Raw genomic sequence first — 17,953 nt, 5'->3', positions numbered from 1 at the left:
AGAGTGAAAAATAGAATGGAAGAAAATCAGTATATACTGCATGTTACGTCACTGCATGGGTAACAAAATGAAATATCCAGCAATTACTAATAACAAAAAACAAGGCTTTAATACATATGAAAGCTGAAGTCCCTTTAAATTTTCATAGCATGGGAAGAATAGGTGGTGTAGAACTATGGAGCTGCATCTTCTCCGTGAGGTAAGTACATTTTTTATATTTGGCTACTGCAAACACTTGAAAGTAGTTACAAAGACCTTTCATATGACTCCCCGTGACACTTCAGTGTTAGCAAAGTAGTGTAGCTTAAATTTAAGTTTATTTAATATACATATCTCACAAGTCAACTGTTACTCTAAAATGATATTGTCTTGTAGTTCAAATAATTACTTAGTAAAATATCTACTAGATAGCTGAATAGCCTTGAATAGAAAAGATAAAAAAAAGGGAGATTGCAGTAGACATAAACACATGTTAACATAGGCCTGCTTTTTTTTAAAGCAAACAAGGCTGATCAGGGTATATTTTATTGATATAGCCACATATCATACGAAGCAGAGGTGGACTGGTCATGTGGGCAAGTTGGCAGTAGATTGAATCATGTGTGACCAGGAGTGGAGCAAGGTGACTCTCCGTTATATAGAAACTAAGTGTTGTGGATACCTGGGTAGTCTTCCCCAACCACTACTTCTTCTAGGGGAATGACTTAATGAAGAGGTGGGGTTAGTCTCACATAGGGGCTTGGCTAACTGTTTGCAGGGCTAGCGCTAGCCACAGACAGCTTTTAGTATGTATGAATTGGGTGGATGGTGGATGTGACCAAATGTTGATCACCTGCCCAGAGGTTGTGGAAACTGACTTGGAAAGGCAGGATTTGACTTGCAAATTCTGATTCCCAGGTATGGGGTGTGTTTTAGTTTAATAGCATGTGGGGGGCAGAAGCTGATATATGGGCACGTGGCTGTACCAGACCTCCAAGGCAAAGGTCCATACCCTCCCCTGCTACTAAATCTACTGTAAACTGTTAACTTTTTCAGTTGGAAGCACATGATTCAGAAGTGAAGGCCAGTCCATAAGCTAACTGATATACATTAAAGCCTATGATCTTTTTCCACCAAATATACCAGCTGGATAACAGTAACACAATATATAAAGGTATTAATTAACATGGTTTGAGACTGCCCACAGAGTTATCTGCGGTTTATTGGGTATATGCTTGCAGTTGTAACAAAATTAGTAAGTACGGGGACCACTAATATCCCATATCTTACCATTCTCAGGAGTAAATGAACCACACCAGTATGATATATTGACCATGAGAAAAAATTTTTTTTTAAATCTTACTGCTTATAATAGTATTTCCTTTGTATTTTCATTTGTGTACAAGTATCGTGCAGAGAAATGGTATTTATTTTCAAAACTTATTAAATCCAGATAAATGATTGATTTGATTAAAAATAAATCACATTTAAGAAAGAACATCAATAAAAACACATTTACTGTATATTATGGACAATATTTTTGGAATATATTTATGGCACAGATATAATTTTAATTGTAAGCAAAATAACAATAAATCACATGTACGTATAAATTAAACACATCTTATTTTCATTATATATATATATTAGTAATAAGAACCCCTTTTGAGTATGTAGGGTCTTCTTGCTTTGCTAACATGTGTCTGTCTTTTTAAAATGTAAGGGGTTTTCCTCTTCACAAGTTCTTCCTTTTCACTGTTTGAGTTTCTGGGATCCAAGTAATCTTGTTGAAGAAACTGAAACACAAAATGGTTGAGGATCATCAAAATTGTTCTTTTTAGGATTTCTGCTTTCTGTACCCAGAGCATCTGAGTATTATGAGCTCCACTTGACTTATGAAGTGTTATGATTTATGTAATCACACAGTAAATGTATTTGCTTAACTCAATACTTTTGTGTTTTTATTGTACTTTAATTACAGTGTAATCTCTGTTTGTAACATTTTCTGTGCAAATTGTAGAAAATCACTTGCAATACTGATCGATTTCAAAAGCAGTCAGTGTTTGATCCCTGAACACCTCCCAGCCATATTCTTCTTTAGTTAAATTAAATATCATAATTTTTTATGTTGGGAGATTTTTTTGAACTTTCCAATTAAGTTATATTGAAGTAGTTTCATTTGCTTTTTGTGTGAAATTGTGTAGAAGCAAAATGCTGCGCTTCATCTCCCTCAAGATAATAGCACCGCTCTGGATTTGGCCTGAAAGCTCTGGAAACCAGAGGTGATTACTCGGAGAGATATGTTTGTCAACTGTCCTGATCCCCAGCTCCTTTTCATTTCTTTTTGGGGGCTACCACTATGCTTTCGTAACCTAGATACTTTTCTTTTTTTTTACCTCCTATAAATGACAGGAGAGGTAAAGCTCAGAAAAGCCATACATGGGAAGTTCCAATGTGTGAAATTAACTTAATTAATGGGATGAATGATCAATAGTGAAAATGTCTTCAAAACATTTTGGAATGGATTTGCCATTTAACTGAGAAATATATTATTACATTTAAAAAAATGATTCAGAATACACTTAACTTACAATAACAATACATTAGAGCCGGCGTGTTTGAAGGTATCTCTGCTAATGACGACTTGGTATGGTCTTTGCTCAAAACAGCAAATCACAGGCATTCCAGTAACTGATTCAATGCACACCAAAAATGTAGCAATCAGGGTGTACATTTCTATTTTTTTCTCTTGCTTTAGAGCTTAGACTCATAAGTTTAAATTTAGATTTCTCTACATATATAATGATTAATACATAGGTTTGCCTAATCTAAGAGATGGTTGCATATTTGTATATAGTAACCATTTCCATGTACATTGAGAATTCATTGCGTTCCTCCAGCCTCGATTATGAGTATTCTGAAAGTTAGTTTTAGCATTTTTCCTGTACCATTCTAGTTAGATACCATAGTTTGAATATCATCATTTGATGTATGCCATTGCTTAGTGTCTAAGGAGCTGATATAACTTTAAAGCTGGTTTACTGAAAAGAAAAACACTGTTTAAGTGAAATAAGTTTGCATCTGTATGCATGTGTGTAAGACAAAAAGCAAGTGAAAATTTTTAAAAGCTGTGCACATTTCAGGAGTTATTTCTAGACAGCTGAATATGAGGCTATAAACACATATACACAAACTGCAGTTCAAAGAGGAAAAATGTGGAGCAAATGGTGTGGTGTAGATGTTTATTTAAAAAAAAATAGTGCTTGGTTTACATAACTTTACCCCAATATTTATACATAAGATGAACAGAACCCAGTTCTATAATGTCATAATTCACTGCTCTATTACATCATGGGAGCTCTGAAGAACCCATTAATTTTCAAGATTTCTTATGAAATGATTAGGAATATTAGTATAGTTTATGTTGGCACATTCTCTAAAAACTTTCTCTAGATATAATCCAATTATCACAGATGCATTTAATTAGAGCTCACCTTACCTCTATGTATTATGAATATAATCTTTTGTTTCATATTTCTGTTTTCTGTTTGCTCTTATGTAAAACTTAATGAGCTTTTTCTTGGTATACACCAACATTGTTAACTATATTGCCAGACTCTATCCATCTATCCATTCTTGTGGAGTTTTTTTTCTTTATACTGTAACCACCATCTACCTGGCGAGGCACTTGTTAAGTATTAAAACTATTAAACCAGAACCAACTTTTAGAATATACAAATACCATATTTATTTTTTTCTGAGCTTGACACTTGACGTTTTTACTGCTGATACATCATTATATTTATTTGTAAAATAAAACTATATATTATAGAAGTCTATAACATATATCTTTTCTAAATAACCTGTTTTTTTCATGTGGACCTCAAAAAATTCCATAAAAAACATTTTGCTAGCTCTCTGAGTAGACCTGGTTTGGATCCATGCAAATAAGTCACCACTAGTGCACCTGTCTGTTACAACATGGACAAATCTGTGTATATGTTTGAGGTTCTGCTCAAGCAAGCCCTTTGATTAAAGAGAACCCATGCTGTTTAAGTGTTGAGTGTTAATCTGTTTTACCATTTCATGTTTAGATATCTAATTAAAATGAATGTCTGTTGTCAACTTTGTCATTGTTAGGTCATCTTAAACCAGACACTGTAGCACATTTATCTTGAAATGACAGAATTGCAGTTGGATCAACCCCTGACATTCCAATTTTCGTTAACCAATGTTGCTTCTGTGTGTATAAAAAAAATCTGGTCAAGCCCAATCAGTTTACCATGTCGAATAAGTATCCTGTCTGCTTTCTTGGTGATAGATATGCTTAATGCTGTCTCACCATATCCCAAGGGTCTCCCGAAGTGGTTGTATTTTTAGGTCTGCCCCTCAAATGCTAACCATTCTCCCTGACTGGTGCGGCCCTGCCAGTCTGGTATTGGAACGCTTTTCCTGTACCAGAGGCACATTAAAACTTGGTTTGCCTGTAGTCTTGTTTTGTGGAACTGTCCTAATTACATTTGCTGATAGATGGTCCAGCAACAAGACTGATTTCATTACAATTTAAGGGGTAGCCAATAATCAGTGTGATCTGCTAAAACAGATGCAGTATCTCTAAGAACAACAGATGTACAAATCATGGCACAACCAACAATGCACCTACTAAAAACAGGATAAAGGCACTGTTAACCTGGGCTTATATTGTCTAATCTATGCATTTTGATTATTATACTCATTACATCAATAAAACAAAACTTGTAACAAAAAACAGATTTTGACAAAAAAGCTCCCTCTTAAAAATGATAGGGAATATTCTTATCGCTTTTCATGGAGATACGTTTTCATCAAAAATAAGGTGAAAATAAAGCAAATATTTTGGATACAGTACCTCCCAATGTTGAAACACTCTGCTTTGACAAATCTTCTGAAGTTGGTATATCGTCAACATTGCTTCCAAATTAAATCCATCTGTTGATGTTGGGAATTGTTTTCTTATTGGGATATCTTCTTCCCCATTTTCATCCATTTCTTCAGCTTGATCATTTAAATTATTTATAAGGTTACATACATTTAACAGGGTTATTTTCCAATACGAGATTCTTGCTTTATTCACCTAAAATAAAGTGCATCACCAATAATTAGATGGAAGATTTTGACAGTATATATGCCTTATTAGTGTAAATTATTACTAGTATATGTGCTTACTAAAACATGCTTACTTTCTATGTTTCCTTTTTGTTTACCTTTTCTTCTCTATCCTTCCCTTTGCTCTTCCCTCTTTGGCTCTACCTTTCCTTTTCCCCTCTTTCTCTCTGTCTCATTTTTTATTTTCCCATTTCCACAAAACATCGCTATGCAACATCTTTTCATTCCCATGCTCACACATAATATTCTGCAGTCCCTGATCCCCACACACGTCATCTGAAAGTCCTTTCCCTTGCTCACACACAAGACTAAACACCATTGACCATGTCAATGTGTACATTTTCAGTCTGCTGACAGGGCATCCAGTAAAGATCCAATCAACGTGTGCTTCACTTTAAGCATCACCCAGCTTAAATTGCAGTTATTATGGTGACAATAATTTTTTATGTATGGAGAACTTCAGCAGCCATAACACAATCACAGTAGTATACATACTCAGTAGTGTTGCATTTTAGCTTGAGCAGTTATTTGATGTTTCTTTCTTGTTAATAAACCATCACCACAAACAATTTTTAGAAAAGTGATCATACTAACAAGGCCTGTGTGACTACCGTGTTTCCCCGATAGTAAGACACCCCCGATTGTAAGACGTATCGGGAGTTTCAGAGGGGTCAGCTAATATAAGCCGTACCCCGAAAGTAAGACATATGTCTTACTTTCGGGGAAACACGGGGGATTTGCCTACGGCCTACGGCCGCATTAACGCAGGGCATAAGGGGCGCCTGCCCCTTAGGCCCGCCGCACCTGCGACCGGGTCCGCCACTCTAAGGGGCCGGGAAGTCCCCACCAAGGCCGGCCTTACGTGTCTGCGGCCGCACAGGATTTAAATTAAAACATCGGGGGGTTTTTTTAACTTTATTTAACATCCTCCATGTTAAATAAAGTTAAAAAAAACTTTATTTAACATGGAGGATGTTAAATAAAGTTTTTTTAACTTTATTTAACATGGAGGATGTTAAATAAAGTTGAAAAAAAACCCCGATGTTTTTATTTAAACCCTGTGCGGCCGCAGACCCCTAAGGCCGGCCCCTTAGAGCAGGGCCGACCTTTGGGGTGTGCGACCGCACAGGGCGCCACACTCCAGGGGGTGCCAACCTGCGGCACCCGGCACCCCTCCAGAGACGGACAGTAATGTCCGCCGCTGGAGGAGCAGGCTCGCAAGGGAGCGGTATCGGAGGTCTTTAACAGACCTCCGGCTCCCTTGAGTGATTTTAAGCCGGGTTCAACCCGGCTTAAAATCACTCAAGGGAGCCGGAGGTCTGTTAATGACCTCCGATACCGCTCCCTTGTGATCTGCGCGGCAACAGCTGTTGTGCGCCGGGGTTTCTTGTCAGATCCCGGCGCACAACACTGAAGCCGCGCCCACCGCTGTCCGTGCCCTCTGACCCGGAAGGAGACAAGAACTGAAGAAGAGGAGCGAAGAGGAGGAAAAGAAGCTGAAAGAAGAAAGGAAAGGTAGGAAAGCATTAAATTCGACAATTTTTTCCCAATATAAGACATACCCCGAAAGTAAGACATAGTGGGGCTTTTAGGGATAAAAAGAAAGTAAGACGCTGTCTTACTTTCGGGGAAACACGGTATGTTGAGCACACATTATTACTATTTGTTTTCTACTTTCATCAATTAACTCTTTTCACTACCCTCATAAAACATAATCTTCTATCTCAAAAGATATGCATACATTTAATGTGGCACTCTATGCAAAATATATTATGACCATTGTAATCACTTGTTTTGCCTCAAATTGTCAACATGGCTTCTAGCCATGACCAAGTAACTGTTACTTTTGATCAATATCTGTCAGAAATAAAGTTGATGAATATGTCTATGTGTGTGTATATATATATATATATATTGGTTTCTGATATGTGTGTGTGTGACACCTCTCATACACTTAATAAACAATAATAACAAAAAAGTCCAGACATGGTTGAGGCATGGTCAGAAAGAAACATAAAGTGCCTGGAAATAGGTAGAACATAAGCAATGTATTACAGAAAATGCCCCCTGGTCAATAGTAATTTAGGATGAAAAAGACCCTAAGGTACAACATTGTTGTTGATCCAGAAAAAAAGACCACAGGGGCTAGAGTGGGCCTGACAGGGGTGCCAAGTGTTGCTAGGCCTGGGGCATTTTCTGAAAGTTAGGGGTGGGGCTACTGCAGGGTATTTAAGGGACGGGTGGTTCTATGGTAGGTGCCATTTTGGTGTCACCTTACGTATTTTTGTTTGAAACAACCCTCCCTCCCTTTTGTGGTGCTGGGTTTCCAGGGTTGAGTGTGCTTTAGTAATGGCCGTGGGTAAAGCTTACCAGGTATCTAGGGGTTTAATGTTGTGGGGAGAGCATTTGGTCTTAAACGTGGTGGAAGATTCCTGTGTTAATTGTTTATGTTATGTTAATTATTTATTTTATTTATTGGTTTTTAGTTTGGTAGTCTTTGCCGCTGTAAACACATCTATTTTGGTTTAAGGTTGTGTTGCAATGACTATTGCTAAAAAAACCGACTGTGGCCTTTTCAAACCCAACTCTGATTGTCATGTCTTTTTGTTTTTCTTTTTATGTTGGAACATGGGGCCTAGCACATTCACGCAATTTCCAATTATGCATCAAGAAGGGGAAACATTTTTCTTGGATTTCACTGGATCCACAAGCTATAACTAATCATGTCCAAATGTATAGTCAGAAGGCTCTGCTATAGAGCTATACTTTCAGTAAGAGGCAGAAACATAATTTCCCCTTTTCAAAACAAAACAAAATAGTAAAACGTAATAAAATAAACAATTATAAGAAAATAAATGTGGACCACAGTGATGTCACCTTGACATCATAAGATTTGCTGTCTGGCTATGCATCCTTCACACTATAATTCTAAAATAGAACCATTCACTACCCAAACCCCACAGGTTTTTTAAGCAATACAAACTAGTGTTGTATGTAAGCAGATACGTTTGCCACTCCAATGATGAACTATACTCCCATACCTGCACTCAGTTTACAATGATGATCAGTGACCCTATACTGATTGTTATTACCAAGAAAATGGCCTCCTATACAGCACCCATTCCATCAGACCTGCAGTTTTTATGTCTGCCAGACTAAAATATGTCTAAATTAATTATTTCAGTAAAAATATTGCCTACACTGAACACTATCACAAATTATCACATTCTGTCTTTTTTTCAGACCTATTTATTTCAATAATTACCACTAATGGACAGTTACTAAACATACATTAGTGTAATATGCAACAAAGAGAAACATAAAATATAATATAAAATATTACCACCCCCAATAAAACTTTTTTGCTTGATATAAACCAATGTATAAGTCTCTTTTCATTCAGACATTTCATTAAAGTTTTTAGGTTAATTTGGATGATAATTTGTATTTAGTCGCAAAAATACATCAATTATTTTAGGCACACTGTGACATTATAAATGTCATAAGTAATTTCAGATAGGCAGATTAATGTCTTTCAAACCTGAAAAATGTGTATATGACTGGATATTCAATGTCTCTTAATCAGAGGCTATTTATGATTAAGTGACAGATAAAGGAGATAATGTGATAATAACCCTCACAGTTATTAGATTGATGCAATAGAGAAGTAGACACTGAAGTGCAATAGATACTGTACTTGTGATCATTAGCTACTCATTCAAGTAATAAATGACACAATTAGTTTCACAGTGAACAACGAGATACATTTGGTCACACACCTTTAACACTGAAATCATGGAATGCGACTGCAACATAGAAATTGAATCATTGAAGACATTATTTTTTTCTGTTGATAAGCAATGAAGAGATAAATAAAGATTTTATGTGATAAAATGGCAGCTGGTGTACAAATATACACCAATATGTTTCATTAGTATCTATACAACTTGAGATTTCATAACATAAGCCAATTTACAGTAATTACATTTTACATTTTATACCCTGTAAACAGTGGCGTCGGCAGGGGGGGCAGAGAGGGCCATGGCCCCCCCTACATTATGCTGTGCCCCCCAGTGTGCCCCCCCCAATTTAAACGCTATACCACCATGACCCGGCCCACCGCCGGAAAACCGGGACATTTCCTGGTGTGCCGGCACATTGAGCTGAAATTGCCGCCGATGCGGCTGACAGTTTCAAAGCGGCTGTAAAACCGAAGCGGTTTTACAGCCGCTTTGAAACTGTCAGCCGCCGGCCTCTTAATATCTTGCCGGCATGCGGGCACTTACGGAACAGATGGATGCTCGTCACTGCGTGACAGGGAGAAGAGCACGCGGTAGAAGAGCAAGAGCAGCGATGTTAAGGCGGAAGAACGAAGACCATCAAAAAAAATTATTTCATTTTAAATAAATAGTTGAGTTGATAAGCAGAAGGAGGGACATTAACAATGGGGGTTGCCTTGGGAAAATTACATACAAAAAGATGGTGGCTGGCAGGCTGGGGAAATAATTACACATGGGGGGGTTAATACACATTTGTATGGGGGCCATTATAATAACCATTACAAGGGGTTGGTGCATCAATACACAAGGGAGGGGGGCTGGCTGGGGGCATCAAATAAATCAATACACAAGGGAGGGGGGCTGGCTGGGGGCATCAAATATATCAATACACAAGGGAGGGGGGCTGGCTGGGGGCATCAAATAAATCAATACACAAGGGTGTATTGCAAAAATGCACAAAGGGGGGTGGCACAAATACACAAGGGTCAATACACACAAACAACAAAGCAATGTGGAAGGCATTTTTTATACTATTAGTAGGTTATCCCATCCTGATGTGGGGGTCCATGTGGCAGCAGAGCCTGTCCTGGTGTATGTTTGGGTGTCAGTGTGGCAGAGCCTGTCCTGGTCATCTGTTTCCTGGCACTTTACTTGCTGTAGAGGGTTAAATAGAACTTTGTAATTTTTATTTATCCAGATTTTGTGGTCACTTCAGAGGACAAAACTTTCTAGGCCTAGAATTCATTGAGAGGAAAAGTAAAGGTATTGTGTTATTTAATCTTATTTCAATCTGAATATAATTAAAAAGGAAACGTAGATGTTGGTTCAGAGTTTGTGAAACTCAATTCTTGATTACAGTATACAGGACGCTATTCCCCTTTGGTTTCACAGGCCTTCACAGACCAAGTGGTACTCAGCTTAGTTATATGCAGCTGTATGCATTTTGTTATCTGTGATGAGGTGTTCATTTGGTGATGCAGTGCGCTGTTTTGTGTTTTGTTGCGCTGAATAAAACTGGACTTTTTCATCTAAAAATTTTTGCAGTAGCAAATGTTTGATTCTATTATGTCTAATCTCCTTAATTTATTTGGGCCTTTTAACTTTTTTGATTTCTGGGATTTTAATAATGTGATAAAAAAGAATGATTTATAGTTGTTTGGATGTCAAATAGTGTGTCAAATTCTGTTGATCTGTATCGGCTAAGTTTCCATACATTATTTATGTATACCTGCAAATACAGTTTTTTTTTTGTCTTATTCAATTGCATGTGCTGTTTCCATGTGTTGTTTATTTGATCTATACCTGAACTACAGGGTGTAAGTAAAAGAGCGGTATGGTTTAGTGAATGAGGGGACAAAGGGACTCTGGGGATGATTACAGGGGAGAGGACTTCTCAATGTCACGGTGCAGTCAGAAGGAGGGAACACTGCACTGACTCTCACAGTCTTCCCCTGATCTGCAGTCAGTGTGGCAAATATATTGGCAGCAGGGTCTAATATTAATATATATTGGCTGCAGGGGCTAATATTAATATATATCAGAAGGCAGGACTAATAATATATACAGGCAGCAGGGTCTAATATTAATATATATCAGCAGCAGGAGCTAATATTAATATATATCGGAAGCAGGGGCTAATATTTATATATATATATATATATATATATATATATATATATATATATATATATATTGGCAGCAGGGTGTAATATTTATATATATCGGCAGCAGGGGCTAATAATAATATATATTGGCTGCAGGGCCTATTATCAATACATATTGGCTGCAGGGGCTAATATTTATATATATTGGCTGCAGGGACTAATAATATATATCGGCAGTAGGGGCTAATATTAATATATGTTGGCAGCAGGGTATCATTTTTATGTATATCGGCAGCAGGGTATAATATAAGTATGTATCCGCAGCAGGGGCTAATATTACTATATATCCACAGCAGGGGTTAATATTAATATATATCGGAAGCAGGGTGTAATATTTCTATATATCTGCAGCAGGGTCTAATATTTATATATATTGTCAGCAGGGGCTAATATTAAAGAATGAAAAATAACTGCCAGTTTAGCTGTTATTTTGAAATCATATTTCAATCACGGTCTTTACTTCAAAGAGATAAGTGCATGTTATGTAGTTAAAAATGCACGTCTAACGTGTGTATGTATATATATATATATATATATATATATATATTAGTGTATATGTACCGTTTTATAATTGGCCCCCCTACTTTGGTCCCTGGCCCCCCATGTGCCCCCCCTAAATATGAAAGCTGGAGACGCCACTGCCTGTAAAACATTAACCACAATGTCACAAAAATACAGAGAGTCATTGTGATTTGGCACACTGTTGTGCAAGAGACAGACATATATTTTGCATATAGACATTGCCAGGTCATATTGTTTCTGTATTAGGAAACAATATGATCTGGAAACAATGTTCACATGGGTACACATGTATTCCTTTTTTAAATAAGCTATTTATGCGTCTGTATATTTATTTTAACCCATGTTATGGGCCCAAATGTGAAGGCATTCAAATTTTGACTAAAGCAAATACAAACCGTACAAATAGACACTTTAAGCAAATATCCCCCTTACTATTTGTTCTTGTGCCCTCTGACATAGATCTTGCTTTCTCAAATACATGCATTGTGTTACTTCACAATATGATGTCATAACATTGTGCTTTGCACTATGCAGTGGTACAAGGGAGTACTTTGGGCAATGTGCCCTTTAAATGTGCTCAAGGCATAATCTTAAGAAACAAGTACAAACTGGCACCAACTCTATCCTAAAACTCCATACTTAAATCTGCTAACTATAATGTATTTAACTTTTATTAGTTTTAGATTACATCTTCTTTTCTTTATCAATGATGGTACAGCCACTTTGTGAGGCATGCACCATAATTTTAGGATTTTTGATATGGCTGCTTTTAAACATCTTTCTTATTTAAATGTTGCAACTGGCCTTGTTCTACGTATTCCCCTGACACATTCACACTTTCTACTTGGTCCCCTTAATATATTGTTTAGTTCGCTTTCATGGTGGGGCCAGCCTTGGGTCCAATGGACAGGTGATGTGGGCCCCTCATATAAGCCTTGACCCAAGGCAGCTGCCCCCTTTGTCCTAATGGCTGTACTGAAGTAGTAGGCACCAACTGAGCTAGGTACTTCAAACTGAAGAGTTTAAAACCATAACAAACTGGAATCTGATGTAACATAACAGCAGTTTGCCTAAGTTTATTTTCTGCACCCAATGTAAAAGATGTAAATTTCTTCTTCCACTTTGGGATATAAAATAGCCTATAGATTTTTTTTCTGGGTTTTATTTGGGGGGGGGCTTCTCCTACATCTATAAAAAGGTGGAATAGAAAGTGTCAACTTAAGCTTTGTTTTACCTAATAAAATATATAAGAATGTATTTATATTTTTTATGGGTCTACACTTATTTGGCACATCTATGCATAAGTCATTTTTCACCAAATAAATTGCTCTTGACTACATAACTTGTGATATTCACTTGTGTGTACACCCTTACCAATGCAAAATACAGACTTGCAATTTAAAAACTGGAGAGCCACATGAGTCTTGCCTTTTATTTAACACTGCAAACGTAAAATTGTAGTTAGGAAATGTGGGAATGTAAAAAGATTTTCCTTACACATGTGGCATACACATGCCATAAAGACATTTGTGGTTGTTTAGCTGTTGATAGCCACCAGTGATAATCAGCCAACTCCTACCTTTCATAATCAGAAAACTGAGAGGAACAAAATGGTCCATCTCAGCCATAATAATATATTCCCAGTTGATCTTACTGCTCATAGGGAAAATACACTGTTGGCATTTTATATATCGCTTCCAAACAAAGAGGTAAACGTTGATAATTTCCTTAATTTGTTAAACCCTGCAAGTAGTACTAGCCCAGAATACTTTAGAAAACATTTATATGAAGGAGAGCACATACACACCTTGGAGGAGTACATGTTCTTGAGTACATCTGCCTCAAGTGCTTTCATCTCTTCTTCCGAGTCTACATCATAAGAACAGATAAAGAAAAAAGAATTCACACAATGATACGTAAGTTATTGAACACATTAATTACTAGATAGATACACATTAATGGTTACAAATCCTGTTAGAAGGTCTTTTTGCAAAATAGCATACCTGTTAAAAAGAACTGTTACAAGTTTACTCAAACACCCAAACTATCAATCTATAATGAAATTCAAGAATCAATTATATGTTTTCCTTGTGCTTTTCCTTAAGGGGAAATTCACCTGGCTGTCTGGATATACTGGATAAGTGCTTTTCAACTGAGACTTTCCTATGAAGTCATTCTGGAATCATATACTCACCAGTAAATCAAAGCATTGTAAAGCACAATGAATTTGGAAAACCACAAGTGAAAGAACAACATATTGTGCATAAACCTAGATACTTTAGGTAAAGCGTCTCATTGTAGAATATTTCTGCGCATGAAAAAGTGTATATAGCAACAGCCACATAACATATTTATGAGATTCCCAAGACATATAATTTTATCTTTAATTAGTAATTTACCAAAATCATCAACACAGTTATATCATACTGAAATCTAACTTAGAAACACATTAAAACTTATATATATATAATTTGGTGCAATGTAAATAACCAAATGAAATTATTGCTCACAATATGTCACTAAACAATAGCATATGGTAAACACAGAATGCAGAATGGAAGTTTAACATAAATCTGAAAATGTCTAGCAAAATGATTGAAGTGTCACAGATATATATGGATATGTGAAATGTATGGGACTGAAACAGAAAGTACTGCAAAATCTCTTTGACAGACATGATAGCATGATAATACACCAACATACATATAAAATAAACAGTAAATGTGCGTTCGGCATGGATTAAAAGTCTCCAAAGTGTGTCTATATGTTTGCATGTATATATGGATATGGGTATACATGCATCATGTAGTATATGTACTGACACAAAGTTGTAACCCAACACGAATAATTAAGCACCAGGTAATTACTTAAAGCTTTAATATTTTATTATGCAGGGGGTCATTATTAAATGAGTATTTTATATATATATATATATATATATATATATATATATATATATATACACCTTAGAATTTGGTACAGCTGAAAATCATATTTCAGTTGAACAAACTGCAAGTCTTTGGCATTTCAGGCATTTTTCTTAATCTATGTACTGAAATGTTTTAATAGAATCAAACACCAGCATGAACTGAGAGTTTATTTTGTACAATATGAAACCTAGAGATGCTTTGTTCCCATCTGTCTTGAGATATTTTGGCTCAGTTTAGAGCTGAATGTTAGTTAACTCTATATTCTGAGTATACCAATTTATGTTAATAATAATCACTGTGAAATGTATATGATACAGTTATAAAACACAAAATGTTGAAAAACAGCTCATTGACTATGATCTGTTATCTAAGTAATAGACTTCTGTTTTCTGATTATTATTTTTGAGCCTTCAAAACCCCGAGGAACACAATATGTGTAAATGTAAAATTAAAATGACCCAAAAAAAGACTTGAAAAGGTCTTGAGATTCTGCAATTTGTGGGGTACTTAGTTACATAAACCACCCTGTCCAATATAAAGTCATAAAGTCTATAGCATTTTATCCAGCACGACTATTTCATTGTTTTGTTTATTATAAATGTATTTATTTATTAATTACAATTGTGTCATTTGTTTTTAGCAACGCCACACACAAATTGAATTCTTGCAGCTTTTGCTCTTTAGTATATCTTATAAGAGCATCTTTTCAAGTCACAATCAATTAACTAATTAAAAAACATCTGATAATTAAAAGTGTAGCATGACACCTCAACTGGTGTCTACTAACAACAATCACCAAACTCAGAAAGCTCTTCTAAACGTAAATCATTAAACCTTCTAAGACACAGACTGGAATACAAATACATTGTACGTCTATCTGACACTCAGAGGGTTAAACTACAAACTTTAATCACAGTTTTAATTATTTTCTTAAAATGCAGATATGTGTCAATTTCCAGGAGTTCCATTTCTGGTGCATATAGCTACATAGTATATATTAATTCTTCTTTCAAAAATAAGCAATCTCAGAACGCACATCCTCCTGGCTTGAGTTGTATTTAACCCACCTGTACACATCCCGCTGCAAGTGAATGCAAGGAGCATCAAACACACCAACTGAATTCTCATCCCGTTCATGTCTGAATATCTTAGCAAGTAAAGTCCATGTAATAGACAGAGCAAAACTGGATATTGTGGAGTTCTTCACCACTCTGTTGTCTTCTCTATCGCCTCTGAGCCATAAGTGTAGTTCTGGACCATTCTCTATGTATATAAGCAGGAAGGTGATGTCACAAGTCCATGTGAAAGCGTTTGTATGAAGTCCCCAGCCCTCCTCTTTCGTCTCCTCCAGCTCCCTATAGAGTTCCATTTGTGGGATTTAAATGACGCAAGTTGCCAATTACATAGGACAGAAAAAAGTAAGAGACTGATTAGAAGTGTGTGACATTAAGCTGTCTACCCACAGGATCCTCCTAATGGCTTCTGTACTGACCCATTTTTGGGCAAAAAAAAAGCACGGTGCCAATAAGGTATCATTAACCTTTTTCTTTGTCTTGCACGGTGAACAATGCTGACTCCCATGTCAGCAGCCATCAGAAAAAGCAGGCTTCCAGGGAGCAAAATATGTATGTCCTACCTCTGCTGTGCATTTCATTGTCACTGCTTCTTTCTCCCTGTTTATTCTTGCAGTTCTGTCTTTTGCTTAGATAACCCCAGAGCTGGAGCATTATTTTTTACTTCCCTACTGCAGCCCCATTTAGTCACTAACACCTCTATGTTTCCAATACCTCCCTTCTGCCCCTCATTGCCTTCACTAAATGCAGTTATGAAAGCTCTTGCTATGATTGCATGCATTTAGCACTCTCTGCAGACCCTCCATGTCTTTATTAACCCTTCCCCTGCTGCTCCATGCCCTTTCTTGTGTCTTCACTCCAGCTAGTCTTAACACCTCTGTTCTTTAGCAGTTTTTAATAAACATCTTCATGCTTTTTTTCTTTTTAACTGGTCTTACTGTTTTCTCTCCTACCCCCCCCCAGTTACTCCAAGTTACATTAGTTCCATAAGTGAGTCTTGCTCTTTATCACTGTGATGCCCCCTTTAACCATCTCTATGTGGCTCTCTGAATGTCTCCCTACCTTCTCCACCGACTGCTTCTGCATCCCCGTCTCCTTGCCCTGCAGCTCCGTGTCTTTTCTTGCGTTTTCGTGTTCGTATATCTTTCTTCATCTGCTGCACCTCGTGTCTTCTTTCTTCGCTTCTCAACCTGGCCTCCCAGTGAACTTCTGCAAAACGGCAGAGCCTCTGGGCACACCTTCTATCCCAGTCCGCGGACCGAAGGTGAGGTTGTCCCCTTGGTTCTGCTCTTTTGCGGAAGGGCACAGAGAGCCCAGCATAATGCAGATAGATTCACGGAGAAAGAGAGGTGCAGAAAAATCTCTCTTTGTAAATATATCTTCATTATTTTGGCCTCCTAGTGAACCTCTGCAAAAGGGCAGAGCCCCCGGGCACACTCTATTCTCCTGTTCTAACGTGAGTATGAGAGAGAATGAGAAAGAGAATGAGAAAGAGAATGAGAAAGAGAATGAGAGTGAGTGACAACAAATTAAGTTTAAGAATGGAAAAAGCCCTCCTAATTTAGTCCCAACTGAATGTGAAGGAAACAAAATGTGCTGTCCAAAAACAAATGGACCTAAAACAAAGCATTTGTTCTATTTGCACAAGTCTACTGCCAAAAATGTTCTGCTGGTTTATTACTGGGCCACTTTCTCCCCAGTCTAAATGATGATTTTTAATTTCTCAACCCCTTACGGGGAATTACCTTAACCACAACTCCCATCATTCTCAACACAAACATCACAGGGTTGTCTATGCAAATGGTTGATGTAATATGTTCAAATAAATCATTTTGTTGCCTAACTCCTTATTTGTTTACATTTTTTTTAGCAAAAGCTCTTTAAAGACAGCGTATTCCGAAAGCATGGTTGCCAAACAATATAACATTCGTAAATCTTGCTATGCAAAACACACAATTAATTCAGTGGAAATCTATTTTTTGTATATTTTAATCTTTATTTACAGCAAAAACACACAAACAGTATGACCATAAAACTATACTAATACATTTTACAAAATCACAATGTCACAATGATATCTGTAAAAAAAACCACAATAACACATGCAAATGGATAAGGGATATGTATTTTCTTTGGCTTTGTTTTTAGTTTGAAATTTGGTGTAAACTTACATTTCACCATGAGAGGGCATCAGACACGTAAATCATACTTGATAGATAGGATCATTTTCTCTATGTATTGTTTGTAAATACAAGCAGATCAAAACAGTGTATCATATACAGTCTTAGTTGAATTCTATGCCTTATATTCCAGAAAATATCAATAAATCATAAATAATTCAATATTTATTGGTTGACGTG

General features: G+C 36.7%; 1 protein-coding gene across 1 annotated transcript; it reads right to left on the bottom strand.

Annotated features, from left to right (window-relative positions):
• Positions 1-1,625: 1,625 nt before the first annotated feature.
• Positions 1,626-15,657, bottom strand: LOC149299787 (neurotensin/neuromedin N-like). The gene is made up of 4 exons (XM_089486230.1): positions 15,588-15,657; positions 13,398-13,459; positions 4,868-5,092; positions 1,626-1,775 (listed from the first exon to the last, which is right to left on the bottom strand). Exons 1-4 carry the CDS (start codon positions 15,655-15,657, stop codon positions 1,626-1,628), a joined length of 507 nt encoding a protein of 168 aa, XP_089342356.1.
• Positions 15,658-17,953: the final 2,296 nt, after the last annotated feature.

The sequence above is a fragment of the Sceloporus occidentalis genome, unplaced genomic scaffold (assembly GCF_023333645.1).
Source record: "Sceloporus occidentalis isolate IW3139 unplaced genomic scaffold, rSceOcc1.0.p SCAF_28, whole genome shotgun sequence".
Classification (NCBI taxonomy): domain Eukaryota; kingdom Metazoa; phylum Chordata; class Lepidosauria; order Squamata; family Phrynosomatidae; genus Sceloporus; species Sceloporus occidentalis.
Note: the sequence above shows the minus strand (reverse complement) of the source record. Positions and strands in the feature narration are given on the sequence as shown.

Excerpts from the sequence above, each read along its gene's own strand:
- LOC149299787 (XM_089486230.1), bottom strand. The coding sequence starts at position 15,657 with ATGAACGGGATGAGAATTCAGTTGGTGTGTTTGATGCTCCTTGCATTC. Across the intron at positions 13,460-15,587 it reads TTGCAGCGGGATGTGTACAG|ACTCGGAAGAAGAGATGAAA; the intron begins GTGGGTTAAATA and ends CTTATGATGTAG. Across the intron at positions 5,093-13,397 it reads AGAACATGTACTCCTCCAAG|GTGAATAAAGCAAGAATCTC; the intron begins GTGTGTATGTGC and ends ACTTTATTTTAG.